The sequence below is a fragment of the Podarcis bocagei genome, assembly GCF_964188305.1.
Source record: "Podarcis bocagei genome assembly, chromosome: 11".
Lineage (NCBI taxonomy): Eukaryota > Metazoa > Chordata > Lepidosauria > Squamata > Lacertidae > Podarcis > Podarcis bocagei.
Genome location: NC_138136.1, coordinates 41,503,740 through 41,530,390, shown reverse-complemented (window position 1 = coordinate 41,530,390; position 26,651 = coordinate 41,503,740). Strand labels below are relative to the sequence as shown.

The following is a 26,651-nucleotide window of genomic DNA, read 5'->3' as shown; positions in this document are numbered from 1 at the left end:
CAAAACCTTGTTCATTCATCCTGGACAGAAGTGGGTAACACTGCCACAGGCTTCCTTTGCAGACAATTCATTGGCCATTGATGTGCACAGCTCCTTGGGCTTCACAGCCAAAGCAGCCAAAATGATAGGCAGTGGGTTAATGTAACTGGAATGCTCTTCTTCAGGGACTAGGCAAGTGTTTGTAAGAAATTTTCTTTGGGGCTAATAGGGTTGGGCAGCACTTTAATTTAATGTGAATACCGTAATTCATATTTTGTTTTTCTTTCGTCATGGAACTTAAGGCAGTATATATTAGGTCTCCAAGTAGCCTTCCACCTAGACCTTTCCCCTTGCCAGACTCAGATCTGCTTAAGGCTCAGCCAGGTGGCTGCATCATATGCCTTCAGACCACAAAGACTTGAGAGCTACCATTTGATGGTGAGTGTTTTGTTGGCCACCAAATGATTGGACTTGACCCAGGGAACTTGGCTTGCTGGCCACTGCTTAAAGACAAGGGGTTACAGTTTCAGGTAGAGGATAGGACAGAGCTGAGAGACAGTATAAGTACCCAAGTCCACCAAGCAAGTTAATGGCAGAAGTGCAATTAAAACCAGTGTCTTCCAGATTCACAACAAAATTACACAGAGATGCCTCAATTGAGTTTGAAGTACTCACAGGTTAAGTGCATAGAGAATTGCAGCCTTAGCCACTAAGTTGAACCAACTCTCTATTTTGTGACATGATATTTGTTGAAATTTTAACATAGGAGAAAAAAAATCAAATTGATTAAAACACGTCCAACACTCTGTGCCTTCTTCCATTACTGAACTTTCTATCTCGGTTTAAAATACAACCCTAAACGTGGCAGGCTGTTGTGGCAGAAAAACCAGTGAAGTCTCCTGGCACTTTAAAGGTTAATAGATGCATTGTGGCAGAAGCATTTGTGGGCCTCAAGCCATTTGTCATATTTATGCCACACACACACTTTTTTTTCTGGAGCAGAGGGAAGGGACATAAGGCCAGGAAATGCAGGAGAATCAACAGGCCTAGGACATTTTTAAGTGAAGTTCAAATGCAGTACCGCCATTCACAAGCAGCAGTAAGTAGCTTAATACAGTGGTAACTCGGGTTGCATACGCTTCAAGTTACATACGCCACTAACCCAGAAACAGTGCTTCAGGTTAAGAACTTTGCTTCAGGATGAGAACAGAAATCGGGCTCCGGCGGCGCGGCAGCAGCAGGAAGCCCCATTAGCTAAAGTGGTGCTTCAGGTTAAGAACAGTTTCAGGTTAAGTACGGACCTCTGGAACGAATTAAATACCTAACCCGAGGTACCACTGTATAACAGTCCTACCTTTGCTATGCTAATTTTGTATCAATAATAATAATAATAATAATAATTTATTATTTGTACCCCGCCCATCTGGCTGGGTTTCCCCAGCCACTCTGGGCGGCTTCCACAGAAACCAAAAAACACTAAAATATCATACATTAAAAGCTTCCCTGAATAGGGCCGCCTTAAGATGTCTTCTGAAGAGCGGGGGAGGAATCCATAAACTCACTTAATAACCAAATGAATAAAGTCAAATGCCCTGATAAATTCTATTTCTCAATGGAGTATTCCTTTGAAGTTTTTATTGTTGAAGTGTGGCGACTTTCGAGTCAGCAGGACATGTCCTGGGAGGCTGAAAATGTTCCAGCTCTGGTTTCTGAACATTGCCTCTTTTTGTTTTTTGTTTTTTTTTTTAAGTCAGATTTGGGCCCATTTATTCTTTTACATCACAAATGACCCTGTTATCCTATGCAGACATCAAAAGAGGAAATGTTGGCAGGTGATAAGAGTGTGCCAATGAGCCTGCAGTACTATAATGGCAGAAGAGAAATGCAGTATGTTGACACTTACTGCTCCCCACTGAACTCCTCCATTATTATCAAAGATATACAGCCCATCCTGGACAATGCGCCTCCATTCACAATCTGCCCTTACTTACTCACTGTCCTCTAACCTGAAGGACTACCCACCAGTACAAAGAACTGTCAAATTTAGGCAGGAATCCTGGTTCTACACCAAGCTTAGATGCACCGTTCTCTCTAGAGTCATTTAGGATACTTTACCACAGGACCTAAGCCATACCATCAAAGGCTTGTAGATCTATCAATCTTCCATTGTCTTACATGACATCACTTGCTGTCTGACTAGGAAAAAATGGTGAGTGAAAAGAACAGGTGGGCACAAATTTAATACAAAAAAATTGGCAATGTTCAAAAACTAGGGCAAGAACATACCAGTCTCCCAGGTTGCAGCTGTCCTGAAAGTCATCATTTTGCAATACAGAAATGTCAGAGATAAGAGTCTAGTGTGGAACTGCAGAAATGGGAGACTTCTTAGGTCTTCACGGAGCCTATGGGTTCTTTCCCTGCTACAGGCATTAAATTAGCTACCCAAAACTACAACAGCTGTGTTGTACTATAAGCGAGCATAGTGCTTATCTACCAGAAGTTTGAGCTTTGCCTAGAAATGTCCTGGACCTCTTGCATTCCATGATCAGTGTTCAAAACTCCCATTGTTCCAGCTGCATTTTGCGACAGGGAATTTCATTAACACGAGCAGTTTCTGAGCTCTGGGTGCAGTACTGCACCTAAGATTTCAGAGCTCCTAGCTCTCATATCTCAGTTCCTAACACCGTACATGACCCTTGGGCTTACATTTGTTACCCTCTCTGTATATCACCAAAGATATGCACATATATCTGTAACATGAACACACTACGTATCTGACAATATGGGCTCTGAACAACTTAAGATGTACACAACAATAAATCTGTTGGTCCTTAAAGCTTTACAATTCTCTGTCCTGAACATGCTATACCAGCCTTTGCTAATCTGCTGCCCTCCAGATGTTAGCTCCTACGAGTACCATCATGACTGTCCTGGTCATGGATGGTAGGACTTGTAATCCAAAGCAACCATCAGCAGCTTCACATTTCTTACCTTTTTGCCCACTTTCCCTGACCCATAAGATTAGACTCTGATGTACATGTATGAATCCACTGAATACCTTTATATGCTTTTATGTTTTGATACCATTGTATTGATTTTAGGATGCATTTTTGCTTGGGTCAATGGATATTGTTTTCATACTGTACACTGCTTAGAGATTTTGAAAATACCAAGCATTTTAGACCTTTTTTTTAAACAAATGCATTAAAAACATCTTCATGTAACCTTTTGTTTTCTCCAAAATCTGCAGTTCAGAGGAAAATGAAACTTATATGTTGGGTGGGGAAAGGGGTGCCCACACTTCCATTAGGTATATATTTGGCCAGAACCCATCATTCTCGGGCTTCAGACACACTATAATTTTAAAGCACATTGGGGGCGGGGGGTTGTCTTCAAATGTGCTTTAAAAGTATGTAGTGTACACAGCCTCTTTGACTTCTGTTGAATGCAAAATATAGAGCCACATAGGATCTGTTCTATTACAGCCAGATCTTAAAGTCATTTAAATAGTAGGTGATCTAGAAAGGTTTTCATATATATATATATATATATATATATATATATATATATATGTATGTGTGTGTGTGTGTGTGTGTGTATTCAGGGCTTCCCCCTGCAGCAGCTCATAGCTTTATAGGTGGGGGGATAAGATGGATGAAATCACCACTACTCAAAAATATACCAATACTGGCTTGATAAAGATGTAAAAAGAGTGGACGAATGCTCAGCCCAAACTCATCTCAATGACTAAGAACAGGGTCCTCATTGGCAAGAATTAAGTCATAATTGAATCCAAACAATGAGTCATGATGAAATGAGTTGTATGGGGTAGGTGGGTGGGAGAATCAAACAAAAACCAGGAGGTTCAACTGGTTTCCTTCTTCAGAAGGACAATTCTAGATTAAAGCATGGGACTGAACAGATATTTGATTGAGACAATTTATCACAGTATTATCTAAACAACAGACACCTGTTGTCCAGAGCAAATTCCTCTAGCTCCATCAATATAAGAGCTCATGTTGGATACGGCTACATCTGCATACATTCAGCACTGGAGAAAGATGGAAGGAGCCCTGTTGTTTGCTATGAGTATTTGCATCACATGGAAAAAGAATCACGATAAAACGTCCCAAAGTTCCAAATGAAGCTCTACAACCAAATTACTGATAGCTGGCAGGATCTGCAAAACTCTCAGAAACGTGCAAGTGTTAACTGTGGCAGTAAGGTTTCAAGTACAAGCTGAAAATAAACCACAGAAACGAACATTCATGAAACATCCTCCTTTTCCTCTTCCCTAGTGGCTGTTTGACCACTCCAGAGCAGATGAATCTGGAGCAGGCTAATATTTTAACGCAGGACTAATTCTTCTACAACCAGTGTTCCACCTCCTCCATACAATCTGCTAGAGTACTGAGAGCGAAGGATAGCTGCATTTCAGTTTTTAGTACCAAAGATGATATCAACCAGCAAGTCCTCCAACTATAGTATCGCTTTTTACCAGCACTTGAACTGCTGAACCCTAGCCACTTGTGAACTACAATTCTGTCTAAAGGAAGTGAAACGATCATGGGTGTTTTCCTGTGACAGGTGGTCCTTGTGTTCAGCCACCTACCATTGCACGAGAACCTCACTGGACTGAGAGAATACTAACATAGTGTTCGCGACAGCTGTGTTATCGCCGGAGGAAAGAATCTTCATCTGGAAAGGTCCTCAAAGACAGATTTCAGTCCCAGACTGCAAATCCCTTCTTCTTCCCTTTCTCCCTTCTGTAGCAATTTGCCTGGCCTGAAAGTCAGCACAGGTCAGGAGTTCCAACCTTGGAAACATTTCTCCCAACTTTTCAATTCCTTTTCTAGCTGGGAATTTCCACTCTTACTGCGTTTGCCGCCATCTAATGCCACCTGCTTTGCTGCAGGCAATTCTGCTTTTGCAATACTGTTTTCGAGCCCTTCATGTTTGGTCCCAATTTAATTTAATAATAATAACAAAAAACCCAGAGGCTTTAAGTTGTTCCTGAAACGATCCTTCTTTCCACTTCACCTACAGGGCAATGAAAGAGAAGTGTTGTAATTCTGGAATTTTCAACAGAAAGTGCCACTGATTCTACATGAGGGAACTGATGCAAAATCTTGCTACTGTTCTATGCCATTCAGAAGAAGCGGCAATAAAGCTTGGAAGAATATGGCCAACAAAGCAAGACACACCCACAATTGCAAGAAGTGGTTTGCTTGAGGAAGCACTGACAACCCACCACCACTGACCCCCAAATTGGGATTTGCTGGACCCTTGCCTCTGTACTACGCAAAAAGCAGAACAAAATCTCTTCCCTATAAATGCAAGCCCAAAGCAAAACCACAAAACCCACTGGTGGACAAAAACAGAATAGAGACTATGCAACTAGACTGTTTGCTGCTTTATATGGAAAATGCAGACTCCTTACTACTCTGTTAGAAAAGAAGATACTCCTGTGTCCAGGGGCTAATATCAAACACTTGAAGGGGGGAGAAAAAGGTTTGGCTTACAGCAGTTAATAGTTCATTCTGCTCCTGAAGACCCTACTCTTTTCTCAGTACATTCATATATGGCTTAGTTCTCTACGTTCATTTAGTGATTCTTCACTATTCAACTAAAAAATTCCTCTCGTTTGTGGATGTAGGCACACAAACAAAGAGATCTACTTTAGTCAACAGTCATATTGCAACCACGAGTTCTCCTCTCTTCCTTAAGAAAAACTAAAATCTTTTAGAAGTTCAACCAAAATAAAAAGAAAACTGGTTGAAGCATGCTTGCCTTCTACTGCTGTGCCTTGTAACCACCATATAAGTTCAATTTTATTGCCACGCCGTTGCTCCTATTAGCTGATCTTTCTTGTAAGCTCTGTAAATATGAGTAACTGAAAAGAGCTACAATTACTCAGATAGAAAAGCAAGGAACGAAGGGGGAAAGGTTACGTAGGGGTTTGTGTTTTTTTAAAATCATCCTATCACAAAACTACTCAGCTCTGCGGACAGTTCCTTGTACATTCCTAATTTTCAGTACTTGAAATACTTTTCAATGCAGTGATTTCACTGAAGAAAGTAGAATATGGTAAACACAGATTTACTATACCCAGCCCAAAGAAATTCCCAGCGCATGCATAAGACAGGATCCTTTTACACATTGCAACAGCACCAACAGCCATTTAAGCCATAGTCTCCAACACCAGAACAAAACTGCTGCAGATCTACTCTTTCAACAAGTTATAGAAATATATCCCCATCATAAATAAATAAGCCCCATTAAGTTCAGTGACATTTACTCTCAGGCAAGCATGGGTAGGATTGCAGCCTAATTTAAGTAGTGCAGGAAATAATATGAAGGAGAGACAGCAACAATAAATGGAATCTTACCTGGATCCAAAATTCAGGTGCAAAAAACTTTGGCCATACTTCATAATGTAAGGAACTCACAGTCATCTTACTCGTAAAATTTGTATCCTCTCAGTTTAAATGGCTAAGCATCCAACGATGTACGCAGGCTGCCTTGAGTAGTCAGATCAACATTTCTTAGGAGTAAAAGCACTAGCATTCTCCAACAAAACTTTCTATTACACTTGGAGGGAGGAAAAAAACAAACCAAACAGTTCAAATAAAGCTCTAAAATGCCCTAAAAGTTTGTATTTCAAGCTGCTGGCATTGCAAGCGGCTTCCTGCAAACAGCATCCCTCACAAAACCCCAGATGTACACATAGAGACAGCTTTTGAATCCTGTCAGGTACTTTCTGGCTTCTTGTAGAGAGCTATACTAGCCTGCATATACTCCAAAATGGCAACCTCATCTCTCCTCGTTGCTATGGACACGCCATACGTCAGACCTGCACTTTTTTTCCCCCAGACCTGTTTGTTTATGACAGGCCTAGGTGCTTCCTATTATGGTGCCTGCATCAGCACAGCATGCTATTTGCCAGTAATGAGAGCCCGCGGCAGCCACTGAGGTGATCAGCATGCAGCAGAGGACAGAGATGCTGAGGAATCTGAGCATGCTCTCTGCAACTGCATAGAACGGGCAATTTCAATCACGGTTAAGCAGCATACAAATCACAGAGCCTGCTTTTTGCCAGATACTGTCTTGCAGTTACTAGCGGTGTGGGTGGGTGGGTGAAGTTTAAATACAGTCACACTGCTGCTACTAGTGATTGGGAAATCCTGGCAGTGGACCGTTTTAAGGAACAAGGCAAATTGACCTCTGGAAATTTAGCACTGTCATTTGTTGCCATCCCAGCTTCTGTGGAAAATCAAGCTGACGACAGCAGCTGGGTCCCCAAGTCTCAGCACTACTGCGTGGTTTGCAAAACTATTACTCATTCCTTTGTGACTCTCGCTTTTCAACTTTAGAAATGAACCTCCTTTTTTCCCCACAGCTGCAGGAGATAGTCTGTTTTGCTTCTCCAGTGGACCTGATGGGAGACTGCCCTCAGGGACGAGAGAGACAAAACCCAGAAGGAAGACATGGCAAATCTCAGAGCTCCCATCTGCCACCACTGCCAGTCCAACTAACACAACATCCACTTAGTCGAGTCACCTTGCCAAATGACCTCACAACTTGGATGAGACAAGGCTTAGCTCATACTGACATATCTGGGCTCATTCACTATAAATTTGGAGATAACACAAATAATGGCCTTTCCAGTTTCCAGACAGCTCCTGCTATGTAAATCCTTAGCAGGAGCAGAGGCTGTTTCATCACTGACCATTTTGAAATCCATGAGAATGCCCAATGCTTGCAATTATTGAGCAACCACAGAATCAGCAGACGTCTGCAAGACCTGTCAGCACCCTGATAAGAGTGATTGGGAAAGTGCAATTCAAAATAAAAGCCTTCTTTTCATGGTTTTTTGAAGCTTGAATAGAACCCTATAAAGAATTTGATTTGTACAACTATTGTACAACGGCTGACTAACAACAAAAGAAAGTTTGTGTTGATATTTAGTAATGGCCTTACATTATATTTTAAAGGCTGCCACAAATGAAAGATTGGGTTCTGCAAGATAGGAAAACACTATAAAACAAAATAGGATTCCTTGATCTAATCTTTGAGCAGTCAAAAATAAAAAGGTCCCACTTTTTATTTTCCAATTTCTCAGGAAGACAGAACATTTTAGCTAGGGGTAGGCATGGCACCTGAATCCCAGGAATCTTGCTTTAATTATTAAAATGGAGGAACACACACAGAATTGTGTCTCCAGTGTTACAAATGTTTTCCTAACATTTGGCAGAGAGTTCATGATCATCAGGGGAGTTTTGTGGCAATGCCACATGAATGTGCAAAAACACCTCACCAAACCTATATACCTCTTGGAGAAGATAAAACTTATCTGGATGAAAAAGGAAAAGGAAAAGAAAGAATATAATGAAGAGCAGAGATGGAGAACCTACAGAATCATAGAATTGTAGAGCTTGAAGGGACCCTAAGGGTCATCTAGTCCAACCCCCTGCAGTGCAGAACCTGTGGTTCTCCAGATGTTGTTGGACTCCCATCAGTCACCTGGCACGTATAGGTCCCCCTACCCCTAACTTAGAGCTACTGCAAAGTAATAAGGAAAGTACAAAACAAATAGTACCAATGGTCCTTAGGAAGGATGAGGCAGGGCTGAAATTTCAGCTGATTTTTTTCTAGCAACTCTTTAACAATCATCTAAATATATATATATATGGGGCATGTCCTTGGCCACTTACTGCTGCTGCTACTCCACATTTAATCAGAAGCAAAAGCACAATAGGTGTAGAAGTAACTGCAAGGATATATGGGAACGACAAAACTTGGATGGGATGTGGTGATGGAGAGAAAGAATAAGGCAGGGCTAACTGAAAAGTCAGGGTGGAAGCAGGCACGGAGGGATTATGAATGTTCAGGAAAGCCATTTCCCCCTTGATTTCTCTCCCACATACTTTTATCACAGTTGTCATGGCATACGCTCACTGAAGCGGGTTCCAGGAAGCAGCCCATCAACCACGGTCTTTACCTAGAATGTGTCCTTTAATTATGTCTGTAAGATATCTCAGCACATATAGAAAGTGTCTGGCCTTCAACAATCATAAACCATCATCACCCACAACCAGATACAAACCCACAAACAAACTGTGTGTGTAGTGGGGAGACTTGAGCCTGGGTATTTTAGAAACTAAGTGCTTACTGGGGGAAAGATGACCTGGCAAATCAGCTGCAGAAAAAGTAACATGGCAAGAAAGGAAAGTTACAGTAGTATATATGACATTATCAGACCATACAGTATTTTAGAAGCAGAGAGGTGAAAACAGTGGATCCTAGAGGTGCCCAAAATGAAGAAACAGGCAAAACTGGACCATTGCTTGACTGAAAGATGTTATGTCGAAGATGGCTTTGGAGACTGCTTGATTTCAACCTGCTTCACATAATACAACAGGAAAATACACTTCCCCACATGGTTTCATGCTGCAAGGAGCTATGGCACACAGATAGTTCTCTACAGTGTGTACATTTATTGTACGTGTGTTTTAGTGTTTTGGGCTACTAAACAATATAGTTGGATCCAGGTTAAATTAGTGTTGCTTTAGCCCTGGTTTGACCTCACTAACTTGTCCCACTTACCTGTCCCATGCAATACTCCGAAGTATGTCCTGCTGTGTTCAATGGGGCTTACTCCCTAGTGTGTTTCAAGACTGCAGCCTCCATATGGATCTATCCAACCCTACGTTTACTGTGTCATAAACTCTCACTGGCAATAACCTGCTCCACAAATGAGGGTTATTTCCAATTTAGGGATTCGGTCAATTAAAAATATGTCCGATACTGATGTGACTTCATAAAAAAAATTATGCAGATGCAAATGTGCATTTGCCTCTGTGTCAGATATATGACTCAAAAAAGGACTTCATGGTTTGGGACATGGAGTGGGGACAGTTATGGGAAAAGGAACATCATGAACTCATCAAAAGCAATTGCAGCAGAAAGGAAAATAAGGACAAGGTGTCTTTTGCTGCTGTGAACCAGAAGGTGGGAAAAGAAAGGTTTTAACCTAAAAAACAACAACTACTTCATGCAACTGAGAGGAACAATTCCTGTCTATTAGAAAGGGGTTACAAAAATGTGCGTGGGGGGGTGGAATTTGTTTTGTACCATGGATATAGGGACATTTGTCTTCTAATAAACTCTGAAACACCCCTCAGTTGGCCGCAGTCTTTTCCTAGTCCTGAGACTGGAAATTCTGCAATTAGAAGGACCCAAACCCAGAGGCAGTTTTCCACATGAAAGTGTGCCTAACTGTATTTTTCCCATGCTCTCATGAGCTGCAGCATGGATGGGCAAACCTTTGGCTTGTGGGATCAACAGTCAGGACTTTGGGCAGGGGTGTTATCAGAACCAGGAGGTTTTAATTCAGGGACTCACACCTAGAAATCACTCCCCCATTAGTAAAATATTACAACAGAAATGATTTCTGTTTATTATGTGAGCAAGGTATGGGGATGCTGGATGTGACTGATTCATGAATGTTATGTGCATTTTCCTTCCTAATTTGTGATTTTCTGAATCACAAGGGTGACTGTTAATTATTCTGCCTGCTGGTGCGACAAAGACTTAATTTTATCTGTTTGCCGCCTTTCCACAGTTCAAACCATGCCAAGGAGGCTTTAAAGGTAAAGGGACCCCATAGCGACGACCCATCAAGACAAACCACGGGTAGAGTGAGCCCGTGGCCGTGGGACTCGGCGGGCACCAGAAGCTGCTCCGAAAACACAGAAGGGACCCCGTAAGGAGACCCGGAGTGAAGGAGGGGTAGCGGTGCTGTGAGTTCATCGCTCTTTCCGCGGAAGTGAAGCCGCGCGGCTGTTACAGATGAGCGCTGATCCTTCTTCCTAAAATTAACACCAAACTGCAAGCAACATACCCGTGAGTAAAGGGGTTTAAAATTTGGCAAAAGAATTTCGTAAATTTGGCTGAAAGCGGGAGACGAGAAAAGGGAAGTCCGTCTTCCGACATTGCTGACAAGATCAAAGCAAAGCTTTAAAAAGCGGAAAGCGCTTGAAACGGGACTGTGGGAAGCTTTAACTTTTTCGTGCTATTAGATCTGCTTGTTTTTTTTCTTCTAAACTGAAGGTGGAAACGGACATTGACTAAAAGAAGTAGTAAATGGGGATCTTCCTCCTATCTTTTTTCGTCTTTGGGCTGTATTTTTAAGGAGCCAGATCGTCGGGCTGCCAGAGAGGGAGACTGTGTCAAACTGCGGAAACAGTTGCAAAAACTTTGTTGGAACATAACTGTTACATTTGAGCAGAAAAGACTGGATGGGATACTGTTGCAAGCACCTTTTGTGAAACTTTGTTGAACTATAAAAGGTGCCTGGGGAAACTTTGAGTTTCTGAAGGGACTGATGGACTTTTGGATTTATTGACTTGAAATAACTTGGAACTTTAATGGCGGATTACTTCCTTCTTTGTCTCTGAAACCTGGTGGCACTCCCCCTACAGGGCTTGCGGATTATAAAATCCTGGGAACTGACTTTTGTTTTGAATTCCACTTTACTGGTTGTTTACTCCTGAATTTGTCTCTTCCATGGAACAATAGACAATCTGACCTTGAACACTGACAGATGTGTAATGAGTGGTGCAGGGAGAACAAGAGCATCTAAAGCTAAGGAATCTAAAGAGGCCAAGGAAAAAGAAAGAGAAAGAAAACCAACACAATTTGTACAAACAACACTGACCCAAGGACGCCGATCGTCGGTTCCAGCTGTACTGGTATCTCAGAGGGAAGGGGAAATAACAGAGAAGTCCACTGAAGAAGTTATGGCAGCAGGTGGGTCAGACACATTATTAAAACAAATATTGGAGCAACTATCAAGTTTAAACCAGAAAGTGGACGACCAGTCTTTGAAAATAGATAAAGCGACCTCTTCGATTCAAATATTGACTGAACAAGTTTCCCAGCATACACAGGCTATTGAGAATTTGCAAGGAGCAACAGCGGAAAATCGGGAACTAGCTGGAGAAGCAATTCAGAAAGTGGGAGCTTTACAAAAAGAAGTTGAAGAAATTAAAGGAGAAGTCAAGCCCCTGCACAAACAGGTGGGTGAACAACAAATCTATCTGTCAATGGTCGAACTGAAAAATCGCGAGAGCAACATCAAATTGAGAGGCATCCCGGAACTCGAGCAAGGAGACCTGATTGGATACTTGACGCAGGAATTCACGAAGTTCTGGGGCTTAAAGGAGGATACAGACTTCAAGATTGTCTCAGCATATAGACTGGGAAGATTGGTAAGGAAAGACAGATCCAGAGACTGTTTGATAATTTTAAGATCAAAGGAAGAGAGAGACAAGATCCTAGGCCTACACTTTAAAAAAGCAATTGAAATACAAGATAAAAGGGTGGAAATTTATAGAGATATTCCGAGACAGTTGCTGGACCTCAGAGCCACCTACTCAGAACTAGCAAAATTGCTGAGACACAACGCAATTCCCTATAGGTGGGAGTTTCCACAAGGATTATCCTTTACTTACAAAGAAAGGAAGGTTAAAATTAGAACACCTGAAGATAACCAAAAGTTCCTTCACGACCACGGAGAAGATCTCCAAAAAGGAGTGGATTGGCTTCCAACTTTACCAGTACCAATATTGCCTGGAAGCGGGCCAACGCCTGCACCCTCGGGATCTGAGCAAAAGGAAGACACCTCATCCTAAGAACATCTTAATTAGAACAGGATGTCTCTGCAGCTACTTAGTTGGAACATAAATGGCGGGAATTCTCCGGAAAAAAGGAGGAGGATATTTCATATCCTGAAAAAAGAACAATTGGATGTAATATGCCTTCAAGAAACACATGTGACTAGGCTCCATAGGAAAGTATTAATCAATAAAAGACTTGGCCAGGAATTTATCTCATCAGATAAAGTTAAAAAAAGAGGCGTTGTAATTTATGCAAAGGAGAACCTGTCACCAAAATTTCTATTCAAAGATGATCATGGAAGAATTCTCGCAATTGAAATCCAAACACAAGGGGAAAAGATTTTGATATTAGGAGTTTATGCGCCAAATGATGGAAAATCAGAATTCTATAAGAAGCTGCATGAGACAATGATGGACTATTTGGACTATTCTAACATTATTGTGATGGGAGATATGAATGGGGTGGTGTCCACAAATATGGATAAATCCCAAAATCAAAACTTAACAACAGACGGCAGACTCCCTAAAACCTTTTTTGAAATGACAGACAATATGGACTTGATTGACATTTGGAGGACAAGGAACCCCTTGGGTAAAGAAGGAACCTTCTTCTCTGAGGCCCACTTATCATGGACACGAATTGACCAAATTTGGATATCTAGAGGACTGGCCCCGAAAACAAGAAAAGTGGAAATCTGCCCAAAAACCTGCTCCGACCATAATGCCTTAAAAATGGAATTGAGACTTTTTCCAACTGGATCCTTCAGGTGGAGAATGAATGACACCTTGCTAAGAGATCATGAGATTGTTAAGAAGGCCCAAAAAACGCTAAAGGACTACTTTGAAATAAATTTGAACACTACGGTGGAGAAAAGAACAATCTGGGACGCAAGTAAAGCCGTAATGAGAGGGTTTCTGATACAACAGAATACAATAAAGAGGAAATTTTGGAATGGAAAAAAAGAAAAAATTCTAGAGAAAATAAGCGAAGGAGAGAAAAAGTTGAGAACCAAACCAAAGTCAAAAGAGGTGCTAAGAGAGATCAAATTCCATCAAGCACAATATTCGAAACTGATCAATCAAGAGATTGAGTGGAAAATTAAACAAATGAAGCAGAGATCGTTTGAATCAGCAAATAAATGTGGAAAGTTGCTAGCTTGGCAGCTGAAAAAAAGACAAAAGTTGAATACGGTTACAAACTTGGAGATTCAAGGAAAAATAGTTCAGAAACCAGAAGAAATAAGAAAGTGCTTCCACAGATACTTCAAAGATCTTTATGCACAGGGGCCTCAGAAAGAACCGGAAATAGATCAATTTTTGAGGATAAATGGACTATCTAAAATAAGTCAAGATAAAAGATCAATTCTTAACAGCAAGATAACTCAACAGGAAATTGAAGGTGCCATCCAGAACATGCAGCTGGGCAAATCTCCAGGCCCGGATGGACTTACCTCCAAATATTATAAGACTTTGAAGGACTACTTGATACAACCGTTGTTGGAGGTTTGTAACCAGATCATGGAGGGGAGAAAGGCACCGGAAACGTGGAAAGAAGCATTTATCACATTGATTCCCAAGTCAGAAGGGGAAAAGACTCAGCTTAAGAATTACCGTCCCATCTCACTCCTGAATGTGGATTACAAAATATTTGCAGACATTTTAGCAAATAGACTTAAAAATGTACTAAATGAAGTAATTCACAAGGACCAAGCAGGCTTTCTCCCTGGCAGACATATGTCTGACAACACTAGGAACATTATTGATATACTGGAGTTGTTGCGAATTAGAAACACAAGGGCTGCTTTAATCTTTATTGATGCGGAGAAAGCATTTGACAACATTTCTTGGATGTTTATGAAGAAAAACTTGAAAGGGATGGGAGTGGGACGGGGGTTTGAAAATGGACTAGAAGCAATCTATTCAGAACAAAAAGCTAAATTGATAGTGAACAATGTGGTATCGGAGGAACTCCCAATTGAAAAAGGGACACGACAGGGGTGCCCTTTATCCCCTCTGCTATTTATTTCTGTTCTGGAGGTATTGCTGAATATGATCAGGGAGGACCAGTTGGTGCAGGGTATAGTGGTCGGAGCGAAACAATACAAACTGAAAGCTTTTGCAGATGACCTAGTCATTACAGTACAGGAGCCAGAATCTAGCACAAAAAGAGTTCTTGAACTTATTTTGGAGTTTGGTCGGGTGGCGGGATTCAAGCTAAACAAACAAAAAACTAAGGTTTTGGCCAAAAATTTGACGCCTACAGAGATAGAGGGGTACCAGAGAGAGACAGAGCTAAGTGTGGTTAAAAAAGTGAAATACCTGGGGGTATCTTTGTCCACCAAAAATTTAAATCTATTTAAAGATAATTATGAAAAATGTTGGTCGGAAATTAAAAAAGACTTGGATATTTGGTCAAGATTGAAACTTACCTTGTCAGGCCGAATCGCAGCTAGAAAGATGTGTGTTCTGCCAAAAATGCTATTTTTATTTCAAACCCTCCAGGTTGTGGACAGAATGGAATGTTTCGGAAAATGGCAGAAGGATATATCCAAGTTTGTCTGGCAGGGCAAAAAGCCCCGAATTAAATTCAAAATACTAACTGATTCAAAAGAAAGAGGGGGGTTTGCCCTGCCGGATTTAAGGTTGTACTATGAGGCTGCAGCCTTCTGCTGGCTGAAGGATTGGTTTCTGTTGGAAAACACCGATGTCCTAGATCTGGAAGGGTTTGACAATGTTTATGGTTGGCATGCATACTTGTGGTATGACAAGGCGAAGGTTCATAAACTGTTTAAAAACCATATTGTCAGAAAATCAATTTTTGCCGTCTGGATGAAGTATAAGGACTTATTAGAAAGCAAGACCCCGAGGTGGTTATCACCAGTGGAAGCCAAGATTTCTAAAAAAAGGCCCAATATGGAGGCCTACTGGCCAAAATATTGGGAATTGATTGAAAGAGTTGGAGATAATTGGAAGCTCCAAAGCCAGGACAAACTGAAAAATAAGGTGCGAGATTGGTTACATTATGCCCAAATTCAAGAGGTATTTAAAATGGATAAAAAAGTGGGTTTCCAGTTGGAGAAATCGAAACTGGAGACGGAGTTACTAGAACCAAAGACTAAGGTACTTTCGAGGATGTATGACTTGCTGCTTAAATGGAACACACAGGATGAGACAGTTAAATCTGCTATGATAAAATGGGCACAGGATGTAGGACACAACATTATGTCTGAGGACTGGGAAAGGTTATGGAACACCGGTATGAAATTCACGGCATGCAGTGCCTTGAAAGAGAACATTATGAAAATGGTATACCGGTGGTACATGACCCCAGTCAAGTTGGCTAAAATATATCATCTTTCTGATAATAAGTGTTGGAAATGTAAGGAGGCAGAAGGGACATTCTTTCACCTCTGGTGGACCTGCCCGAAAGTAAAGGCCTTTTGGGAAATGATACATAATGAGCTGAAAAAGGTATTCAGATATACCTTTTCTAAGAAACCAGAGGCCTTTCTTCTGGGCATGGTGGACCGGAAGGTGCCAAAGAAGGATAGAACCTTGTTTATGTATGCAACCACAGCAGCTAGGATTCTTATCGCAAAGTTCTGGAAGACATCAGATTTACCCACACTGGAGGACTGGCAGACGCAGCTGATGGACTACATGGAGTTGGCAGAAATGACTGGCAGAATTCGAGATCTGAGCGAAGAAACAATGGAGGAGGACTGGAAAAAATTTAAGGACTATTTGCAAAAATATTATAAGTTGTTTGAATGTTAAGATTGCGCACGATTAAGAAACGTTATGCTTCTGCAATTTACTTAAGTAAATGATAAAGTAAGTATTGATGGAAAAAAACGAGACAAATTAGAAACAAAATATTATGTTTATTAAGAGTGTTAAAACTAAATTACAAATTTTTGAAATTGGTAACATAATAAATTTAAAGGTATAATAAGATGGGAAACAAGATAACAAATTGCTGAACTGGTTAGAATAATGAATGCAATGCCGAGAGGATGCGAGGAGGTCCAAAAGTTTCTTAACTTTTGAAAGTTTCTTAACTTTTTCTTCTTTTTCTCTATTTTTCTTCATATATAAAAAATGTTTCTTGCATGTTGCTATGTAAACAAAGTTGTTAACCTATGGAAAGAAACGCAATAAAAAATTTTATAAAAAAAATAAAATAAAGGTAAAGGGACCCGACCATTAGGTCCAGCCGCGGATGACTCTGGGGTTGCGGCGCTCATCTCGCTTTATTGGCTGAGGGAGCCGGTTTACAATTTCCAGGTCATGTGGTCAGCATGACTAAGCCGCTTCTGGCGAACCAGCGCAGTGCATGGAAACGCCATTTACCTTCCCGCCAGAGAAGTACCTAGTTATCTACTTGCACTTTGACGTGCTTTCAAACTGCTATGTTGGCAGGAGCAGGGACCGAGCAACGGGAGCTCGCCTGTTGCAGGGATTCAAACCACCAACCTTCTGATCAGCAAGCCCTAGGCCCACAGCGCCACCCGCATCCCTGCCAAGGTGGCTTACAACATGAAAAAAACACATAAACCACAACATAACAAAAGTAGTCACAAACAATAAATAACTCCTACCAACTTGCAGAGTCACACTCCAAATGACATTGGGGCCTGTCTGGCTCACATCTACAGAGAGACTCCCCCATCTGAACCACCACGGGCATATTTGTTTATATTTGCAAGTGCAACCTGCTCCCCTGGCAGGACTTTCCCAGAAATTACACTTTTGCCTTTCTCTGCCAGCCTCCTTCTTCATATGCTTTTCTCAAGGAAAGTGGTCAAGATTCCCTTCCCCTTTGTGAGGTTCTGCGGACGTTGTGTGGAAAGTCATTGAAAGAGCAAACAAAGCTTTTTACACGGGGTAAACTCTTCAGCAAGTTGCTTTTCACGCTTTGTCCTTGCTCCTTTCAAATCTTTTCATACAAGGGAGAATGATGTCTGCCCATCCCACCCACGTCCATCTCCATGGCTACCTGAGTGTAGGGAAGCACTACCTAGAGCTAGTACAGTCGAAACAGGAGGCACTCCTTCTCCATTGCAGAACAAAGACTCAATACTCTTCTATCTCATGGCAGCAGCATCAAGGGAAGGTGATGCGCAACACAGAGAAAGCTACTACTTAATTAATATGCTAAATACAATCATTTGAACACACATGAAGAAATGTTTCACCACACTGTTTCATTCCTTCCTGCAAGCCATGGTTATTTCACAGCCTTCAAGGCAACATTGCACAGGGTCCGAATGCGGCCTGAGACCTGATTACATTCTGCTCTGATTGCCCATGAACCAGCCCACATCTACATCCAATTAACCCATGCCATTCACCCTTACAGACCATACCAAAAGCAGCCAGCCAGCAAGATGTGGTTTGCACTAGGGAAGCCTGAACAATTCAAGAAAGCAGTCTAGGAAAGCTGTCTAAATTGCTCACGTGAATGAGCGAAATTGCTTAAAAGAAGGGGACAGAGACTGCTCCAGGGTCATAATCCAACCTCATCTGGAAGAAGTTACTTTCCTGTTTCAGCTCTTGCGATCAAGTGAGAGTCATATGATTAAGCCAAAGCTATGCACCGAGGCCCTCCAAAAGCAACGTTAGCCTTGCTTGGAGATTTGCACGTCTGAATGGAAGAAGTCAAAATGACATCCTCTCCTAAGGTGAGAATTATAAGCAGGACAAAGGGACATCTCTGGGATCTGAATCCCCAAGTGAGTCTGCCTAACACAAGCCTCCAATATTCTCAGTGGCTCTCTGTGTAACTCAATGCTTCGGGAAGGTGGGAAAAAATACCATGAGGAAAAGGAGGATTCCTAAATTCTAACTGGCTAGAACTAAGGAACAAAACCAAAGCAATGCCTTTCACCATTCTATTTGCAACTACCGGTACTCATTGACTTCTATTTATAGTCCAAATACCTCACAACTGCTTTCTAATCTACTAAGACGGCATTTCTCAAAATACACCTTAAATGCAAACTTTGGCTTTACTGGAAGGATTCCTGCTTGAGCAATTGGACTCCTACCCCTCAAATATGCTCCCTAATTCTGTTCTAGAGTTGTAGTCCTGCCCCCCCCCCCGCCCTGGGAGTAGATGGTGTGTGTGTGTGTGTGTGTGTGTGTGTGAGAGAGAGAGAGAGAGAGAGAGAGAGAGAGAAATCCTATTGTGCAGGTGGGATTCCTTGCACCCACAGGATGTTTACTTAGTGCTCTGCTGGATAGAAGCCACTTGTTCTAAAGCTCATGGGCACTTACAAAAATTGAATATACAGCACAAGATTAGCTGGTATTTATCAAAGAGAGTGTTTGAAAAAGTGAGAAGTGACCAAAACAGAGAACATGCTGTGAATGAAGAACTCAGGATCAGGCAGCAGGTAATTAAAAAAAGATTCCTGCCCAAGATCCTACGCAGCCACTACAAACCCAGAGTAGGCCATACTTGGCTGGATGGACCAGTGGCCAGAGAACTTTTATGGTAATCAGAAAAATTATGTTTAATTAGCAAACATATCCCAAAGTTAAGGGTTCATCAGACTCCCCACCCCACCCCAGGAAGACAAGGAAACACCTAAATCCAACTAAACTATGAAATCAGTTAGCCAAAAGTCATCACACAGCCAGACATTATATAAAAATGCAGTCATATAATGAGCTGCAGATGTTTTGGGACCCCATTATCAGCTTTTTGACCTTAAAATTATCAACAGGTCACCTGTCTTCTTTGAAAGAATTTGCTAGATCAGTAAATTCCTGTTTCACTGTTTTATTATTTGTAATGATGGAAATGCAAGACTGGCCAATAAGTAAATCCTTTTAAATTGGATGTGACAGCATTATCCTTCCTCTCTAATTGGAAACAGGTTGCTCTAATCTAACATTGTGATAGGAGTTTAAAACACTGGTGAAATCGTGCTGCTATGTTAAAGCTTGTACAAAGGGCTGGTATACATATTGCAACCCATGCATAAAATGTTTGAAAACACATCTGCATGACTGCTACTGCAAGCAACAGAAATAATTTGAAATTATGGGTCCCAATAACAGGACACATTGCATGGAGACTCTTCCTCCATCAGGCTCTCCTAGCAGCAGCTGGTGGAAGGTGGGGATGAAACTCTCCTTGTGATGAGAACAATCTTCCCAGTCATCTCTTGCAAAAATGTGGAATATCCTCTTATGCCTCACCTTCTAAAACTGTAGTGGAAGCAAGTTCCACCTTACTGGAAAGAGGAAATTCCCTCAACGCCACTATTTAATTCAGACCCACTGACTCACGACTGTATATATTATCTGGCATGGGGAGCGTGGTTGCTATTCCTTCTTTCACATTTATATTTGCAATTCTACTCCAGAATCTTCAATTTGCCCTACAGGTGCAACACAGCAATTTGGCGACAGCTGCAGCTTTTCAGGTGTGTGTGTGTCTGTGTGTCTGTGTCTGGCTGGCTATGTGCAGAAGGGGGAACTCCTATTTCTTTCTGATCTGGAGTGAAATTCTTCCAAAAAATGAGATTAAGAGCACAATCCTAGACAGGTGCAGGCAGGTGCAACACCTTCCCCTGCCCCTCATCACATCTCTCCCAGTAACATTCATGGGCATGTACAGTGCTGCTCTTTGGGGCCAGTGATGTGACCCTCCTATGGTTACAACCCTGCTAAACAGCCCTACCAGTGAAACCACCTGGTGGTCTAGGGAGGGTGTGTTTGTACTGGCACATATAGATAGTAACATTAACTTTAGTATTTGGACGATGACCTTGACAGCAGCAGCTATAGCCAGCAAGATCAACACAGCCTAACAGGGATGGCCTGCTGGGCAGTACCCCTTTGTGAAAAAGCCAAATTTGGAAGTATGCCTACAAAAAGAGTAATTTGCAAGGGAGATTTTTCGCTTCTGCTTTTATTCAAAGATCTCAAAGGTGTTGCTTATTTGTGTCTTTTGTTCCGCGAGCAGCCAAAAAATATGACGTTACTGTTACCCCTTGCTATTGTTTGTGTATGTCAATAATACCCAAGGTGACAATTCATACAGCTGAAAGATTTAAAGGAATACTGTGCTGGAGGACAAAAACCTTCTTTCTACAATGTTTACTCTCCCCAGCAGTAAATGCAGTGCGTTCTTTGCAAGCCACAGTGCAATTTTCCATGCTTAGTTAGCCATGCGCGTATGTTTGTCTGTATTTTGTATGTTTATATTTATGTGATGCATGTACATATAAACGCAGAGCTTACATACATCAATCGAGAAACCATGTTTGTTTGTTTTTTTAGTTTAAAAAAGCTCAACAACCTTTGAAAAAGCTGAGGGTGTTCTGGTTTTTACTTTTTGAAATATGCAAACATACTGCGAACACATTATGACTTTGCCAGCGCATCCGGTGGCATCCTCCAATTTCTCTGCGCATCACATATGTGACCTATAAAATGCTTCAGATCTCCACCCTAATAAATTCTCAAGCTAGCATTATGGAATAACTAGGCAGGGCTGGCTGCAACGTATTTAAGGGGGAGCAGGCACTGTGGCGCATTCTCCACACTCTTTTTGAGATCTCTGCATGCAGCTTAAAAAGTTGGGTGTGATGCAGAAATATATTTCATGTAATGGACTGCAATAGATTGCTGCCCCCTCCACATGGGAAAAACTCCTCTTGCCTATCTGGCCACTGTGAAATCCTTGCCACTGAAATCTTTATGCCCTGAGAAAAAGTTGCTTAAAAGGGCAGCCTTTTGCAAAAAAAAATTATCCCTGGCTACCCAAATATGAACTGCATCTATTTACGTGGCTGTTTTTTAGCAGTCTAAAGCACTTGAGTATTCTTGATGCACTGTGTGTGTGTGTGTGTGTGTGTGTGTGTGTGTGTAGAAGATACCTGACTTATGCATGCACCCACATCCACATGCACCCACATCTGTCCATGAACTAAAGCACACAGTGTGACTAAGCCCTAAACAGCATTATCTCCTATCAACGCATAAAACCTACTTAGGATTATTTCGAATGGCGGGCACCTTCAACCAAAGATACCATGCAAAGAGACCCTGTGCCAACACTGCCTTCTCAACAAAGGGAAATGAACTGTGCAAGGGACAGACACACACACACAGTGTTTTTTAGAGCCAATGTCTCCTGTACAAAGCAGTATAAGTCATGGGTCTCTAGAAAACAGACTTGTAGAGGACTAAAATCCTAAAAAAATTGGTGCCTGGTGGTGGCCAAGAACTTCCTTTTGTGGTGTGCAAATAAAAAGTAGCCCTTGGTAATAGGGGTTTATTGAGCTAACACTGACGCTTGAGCTGCAATCTAAAAACACCAAAACACCTACATGGTGGGACTTATTCCTGAATAAGTATATGCATATAAGTGTATATGCATAGAAATGTGCTAGTTAGTGTGGCTTGGGATATTGGCACATGGTGTTTAATTGGCAGGAAAGAAATGAGCAGTGCAATCCTATACATACGTACTCAGACGTAAGCCTCTCAGAGTTCTGTCAGATGTGCTCCCAGGTGGGATTGCAGCCTAAAACACCCACATTTCCCATTTTGTGGACAAAATAAAACCAAGTAATTGTGTGCCTGCAGTATAAATTTTCAGTGCTGATGTAAGGAATGCCATCATTCAGGCTGACCTTCAGAGTGGCTATAGCAACCCAACTTATTGTACATCTCATGCAGGAAACCTTGGCTGTATGATCCATTTTCTGAAACAATGGGAGAAGATTTCTTATGAAATGCTTCTTTACCCACCGTATTTGGAGTTTCTACTACTGAACACATCCAAAATACAACAACTCCTTTGCAAATGCCTATCTAATTTTTTTTAAAAAACAACAACAAATCTCTACAAGCTAACTACAAGGTAGGCAGCAACACCATTGCTAAGCAATGTTTGCAAGGAAATAAACTACTGTAATGTTTATAGTGTACCTTTTTTATACTGAAAACAAACCTATCTTCTATGAGCATGAAAATATCACTTACTATTATTACTGTTAGTTAAACATAACCCTAATATGAAAAACAGCCACATACTGATATAGGAAACAAGCTGTTGCCCAAATAAACAATTCAGAAAACCCATTGCACTGCTTGCAAATGAGACTGCATTTTACTTGAAACATTTGCTTTTTTGCTTTCACCAATAATTAAAATCCACATGCAATTTTTTAATTCTATGCAGCAAGCCTTGTTCAAAATCAGTGAATAAATATCTGCTTGCTAATGTGTGTGATATTCACCAAGGAGCCTTCCCGGCTGCATCTCTCTTTTGAATATACATTTGGTGGCAAACCAGCGACCGCTATTGCACAATGTGCTAAGATGCCCTGCCTGGCACATGTCTATGAAGGTGCAGGATCAAATCCTCAAGTTTGATTGCAAGAATCAAATCTGGGTTCATAGTAGTCGAATGCCAAGAGCCACAGAAAACATCCACACATATTAGATAGAGACATGTTAACAGCATAAACAGTATGTGACACTTTTATTGCAGGAGCATAAATGGTATTTCAAGCATAGGAAAGCATGGGAAAGAATCCACGAACTTGTGACTCCTGTATCCATGTGTTACATTGCACAATCAAAAGCTCAAGGAGCTTGCAAGAGTCAGAGGCTTCCCTCCCTCTTTCCCCTGCCTGTGTAGATCAAGTCTGCAGTCAGAAGTGATATTAGATTTGCCATTGCATTTATACTGCACCATTCCTCCAAAAAGATCATGGCTCTCTTCCTCACAACAACTCCATGAGGTAGGTTAGGCTGAGAGACAGTGAGGGGCCCAAGGTCACCCAGTGAGCAGCTTCACCGAGAGCCTAAAAAGAAAGTGGGGAACTTTTTCTGTTGAATGAGCAAGGTGTGTGTCAGCATTCTTGGTGATTTTAGTGCCACAATGAAAACTTGTTTCTCAAACCTAATCATGTTTTCTCAAAAGTATGCTCCAGTGAAAATCAATGGAATTGATTGCTTTCGGTCAGTATGCACAAGAATCACTTACACCAAAAAGTGTAAAACAAATCTGTTTCCACCATGCACATGGCTTTGCTTGCTTTTCTCTGTTCCTTGGTATTTACAACAAGTTGTAACCACATCTCCTACTACCTTTAGTGGTTGACATTTACAGCAAAGTGCCGTACGTAAATGTTGTGTGTGCATCTTACCTCATCCTGTTTTAAAATGGCAGCACACTGATCAGTGATTACGCACAACCTTTAAATGGCATGTGAAGCTTTGAAACCCAAACGACACCACCTCTTTTGATCCGCCCACCCCCAGCCAGGCCAGTTTTGCTCCCCCCCCTCCAACTTTATTATACAACTACAAAGGTCAAAATGATGGACCTGCCCATCTCAAATGTATGCAGGACTTTTCAATTCTGCCATCTGATTCATTCTTAGATACGATTTTATAAAAAGGGGGATCTTAAACAATCATTTTAAACCCCTGCAAAGTTTTGCAGTTCTCTGCTGGCTCACCAAAAAGTAAGTCTTTATTGAACTTAAGTTCCAGAGTAAGCATGCATAGGATGGAGTGATGCTGATAAACAGAGAATGCAAGAATCCAACTTTTAAGTTTGACCCCCAAAAGTCCCACAGAGTTTACCAAGAACTACTACCAAGTAGAAGCCTGAAGGAGGCTTGCATTTAGATCCGATTCACCTAAGTTAGATAACACACTGAGACACATTGCAGCAACACTGTGCTCCATGCACCTTTTAAGTTTGCAAACATGAATGCCTACAAGCTACTAGCTTCCTCCACAGCAAAGAAGGCATGCAAGTTTTCTTGGCACAACAGCAGCAGCTGCCTAATATTACGGATGCTCCCAGATGGGCTATTGCAGGATTAGGGCTGTTCATGCATGCAAGTTTTCTGCAACATCCGCGTGGTCCCGGGAATCGAAATGCCAGCCAGCATTTTTCTCTTTTCCCAGTTAACCAGAATTTACCATTTCTGGGGGAAGTCCGAGAAGTTAAACTGGGTGGGTGGTGGAAACTGTTGCTAATGTCCTGTTTGCGGTATCCCTTTGCAGCATTCAGGCCCCGGGGTAGGAAGCGAACTCCAGCGCTCGAGATCGCGGGCCACTTTGCTGGCGGGGAGGCAAAAACACGGGCAAGGCGAAGGCGTTGGGGAAGCAGGTGGGATCGGGGGGGAGGTTTTTGTCCTACCTTGTTCGAGGCCATTTCGCTGACGGAGTGCCTGGTCTGCAAGGTTTCCAGCTGGTCCAGGCACCAGTCGAGCTCCTCCAGGGTCTCGCTGGCCAGTTTTTGGTAGGCCTCCTCTGCGAAGAGATAGGGAAAGGAGTACTCAGTTCGCAAGCGTTTCACAGGGCTACCAGCGAGCTCCAGCGGGGCCATCCTGCCATACCCAGCCATGGGGGGATGCCCAGTGCCCACACATGAGTGCTGCTCCTTCATATTGCTCAGCCCCAGCAATGGAGGAGAAAGGCGGGCTTGCGGCTCCGGCGGGAACCACGAAGGAACGAGAGCGGCTCCAGCCTTTCCTTAGCCAGTCCGGGCAAAAGGCACTTTTCTCTTTTTCTTTCTCTCTCTCTCTCTTCCCTGGCGGGAGAGCTCCGCAGGGCGCGCGCGCTGGTGGCGACTGAGCGGGGAAAAGGAGCAGGAGGCGCGGCGCGGAGTCCTCGGAGAAGGAGAGGGACGCGGCGCAGCCTCTCAGCTCGCGGAGCGCAGGGCGGAGGCGGGCGCACGGAGCCGCGTCTCTCTGGCTGGGGCTGCTGCTCTTTCTCCCGCGAGCCAGAGACTTTGGGCGACACGCAGCCCGGCGCTTTCCTTCCCCGGGGCTGGAAGAGGGCGGGCAACACCTCCTCGCCACCCCTCCCTCTTCGGGAAAGCTGCAAGCCCCAGTGAATCAGAGCGGTGGCGGAGGCTGCCGGGTGCGCGGCCGCCGCCGCCGCGTTTCCTGTTTGCTCAACTTCTCTCTTTGCACAGCGCAAGCGGGAAGGGGGCGGGGGGAAGCCAGGCTTGCGGCGGCTGCTTTGGACTCTCGGGGAAGCCCGTTTCTTTCACGAGCCTCCTCCTCCCCCTGCGGAGAGCAGTCTTCGAGGCTCTTAAGCAAACCCCCCTTTCCCTCTTTTTATAAGTTCAGCTAGGAAGGGGAGGAGAGCGCGCCTTGGGCGCTCCTGCCTTTGAACTGCCGCCGCCGCCGCCGGAGTTTTTGTGCGTTTGGTGCAGCGGGAAGTGTTTTGCCCCCGTTTGCAGTTCTGGGTTGGGGCGAAAGGCGGCAGGGTGAGGGGGGGGGGAGAGAGAGAGACAGAGAACTCGGCACGGGAGGGAGCGCAAGGCTTGTATTGCCTGCGCCCCCCTCCCCTTTTGCAAGTCGGCTCGGGCGGCGCGCACGTGGAGCCTCCTGCAGCTCGCTGCGCACAGGCTGCGGCCACCTGCGGGGGGCGGGGAGGCGAGGGCCGTGACGTGGCCAAGAAATCCCCCTCTTTCCCACCCCCGCACCCGCCCTTCCCCGCCCTCAGACAGTGAGCTCATTATATAACCACAAGCGATCGCCCCGGCCAGCGCCACTGCCGCTGTCCTGGGCCTGGAGGAGGAGAGACATAAACAAGATTAAAGACACATCGTAACCTTGAGGTCCTTGGCGTGCAACGTGCGCCCAGATGGCCAAAGCGGAGTGGAAGAGCTCAACTGAAGCAGCTTGGGCCCAGGGATGTAACATGTCTCTGCTGGAGAAGGCCTCTTACTTAGGAGAAGAGGGCGCTGCCTTCTGGCACTGAGTCGGACCAGCGGTTCATCTGCTAGCGTTCATCCTTGGGTCCCTACACATGAAGCAGCACTGGTGCAATATGATAAAAATCACTCCGTCCCTTCCACCTGAGAGGAGTTCCCACACCATTTCCAAACACAGCCCTGTCCTTCAACCTGCTGCAGCGATCCAAACTGGAGGTGACCAGATCACGGGTAGCTGGGCATGAAACTGATGCGCTCCCAATGCCAACTTATGCATTCGG

The 26,651-nt window shown here is 43.0% G+C and overlaps 1 protein-coding gene across 10 annotated transcripts in view; it reads right to left on the bottom strand.

Moving 5' to 3' along the window:
• PDE4D (phosphodiesterase 4D) overlaps window positions 1–26,651 on the bottom strand; it is a 654,687-nt gene that overhangs the window by 37,552 nt on the left and 590,484 nt on the right. For 9 of the 10 annotated variants that reach the window (XM_081212798.1, XM_081212802.1, XM_081212800.1 and 6 more), the window contains one exon: window positions 24,844–24,956. In XM_081212798.1, coding sequence (XP_081068924.1) covers window positions 24,844–24,956 — 113 coding nt within the window. Of the gene's footprint in view, window positions 1–24,843; window positions 25,034–26,651 lie in introns of all 10 variants that reach the window. The other variant, XM_081212799.1, reaches the window with a different exon arrangement.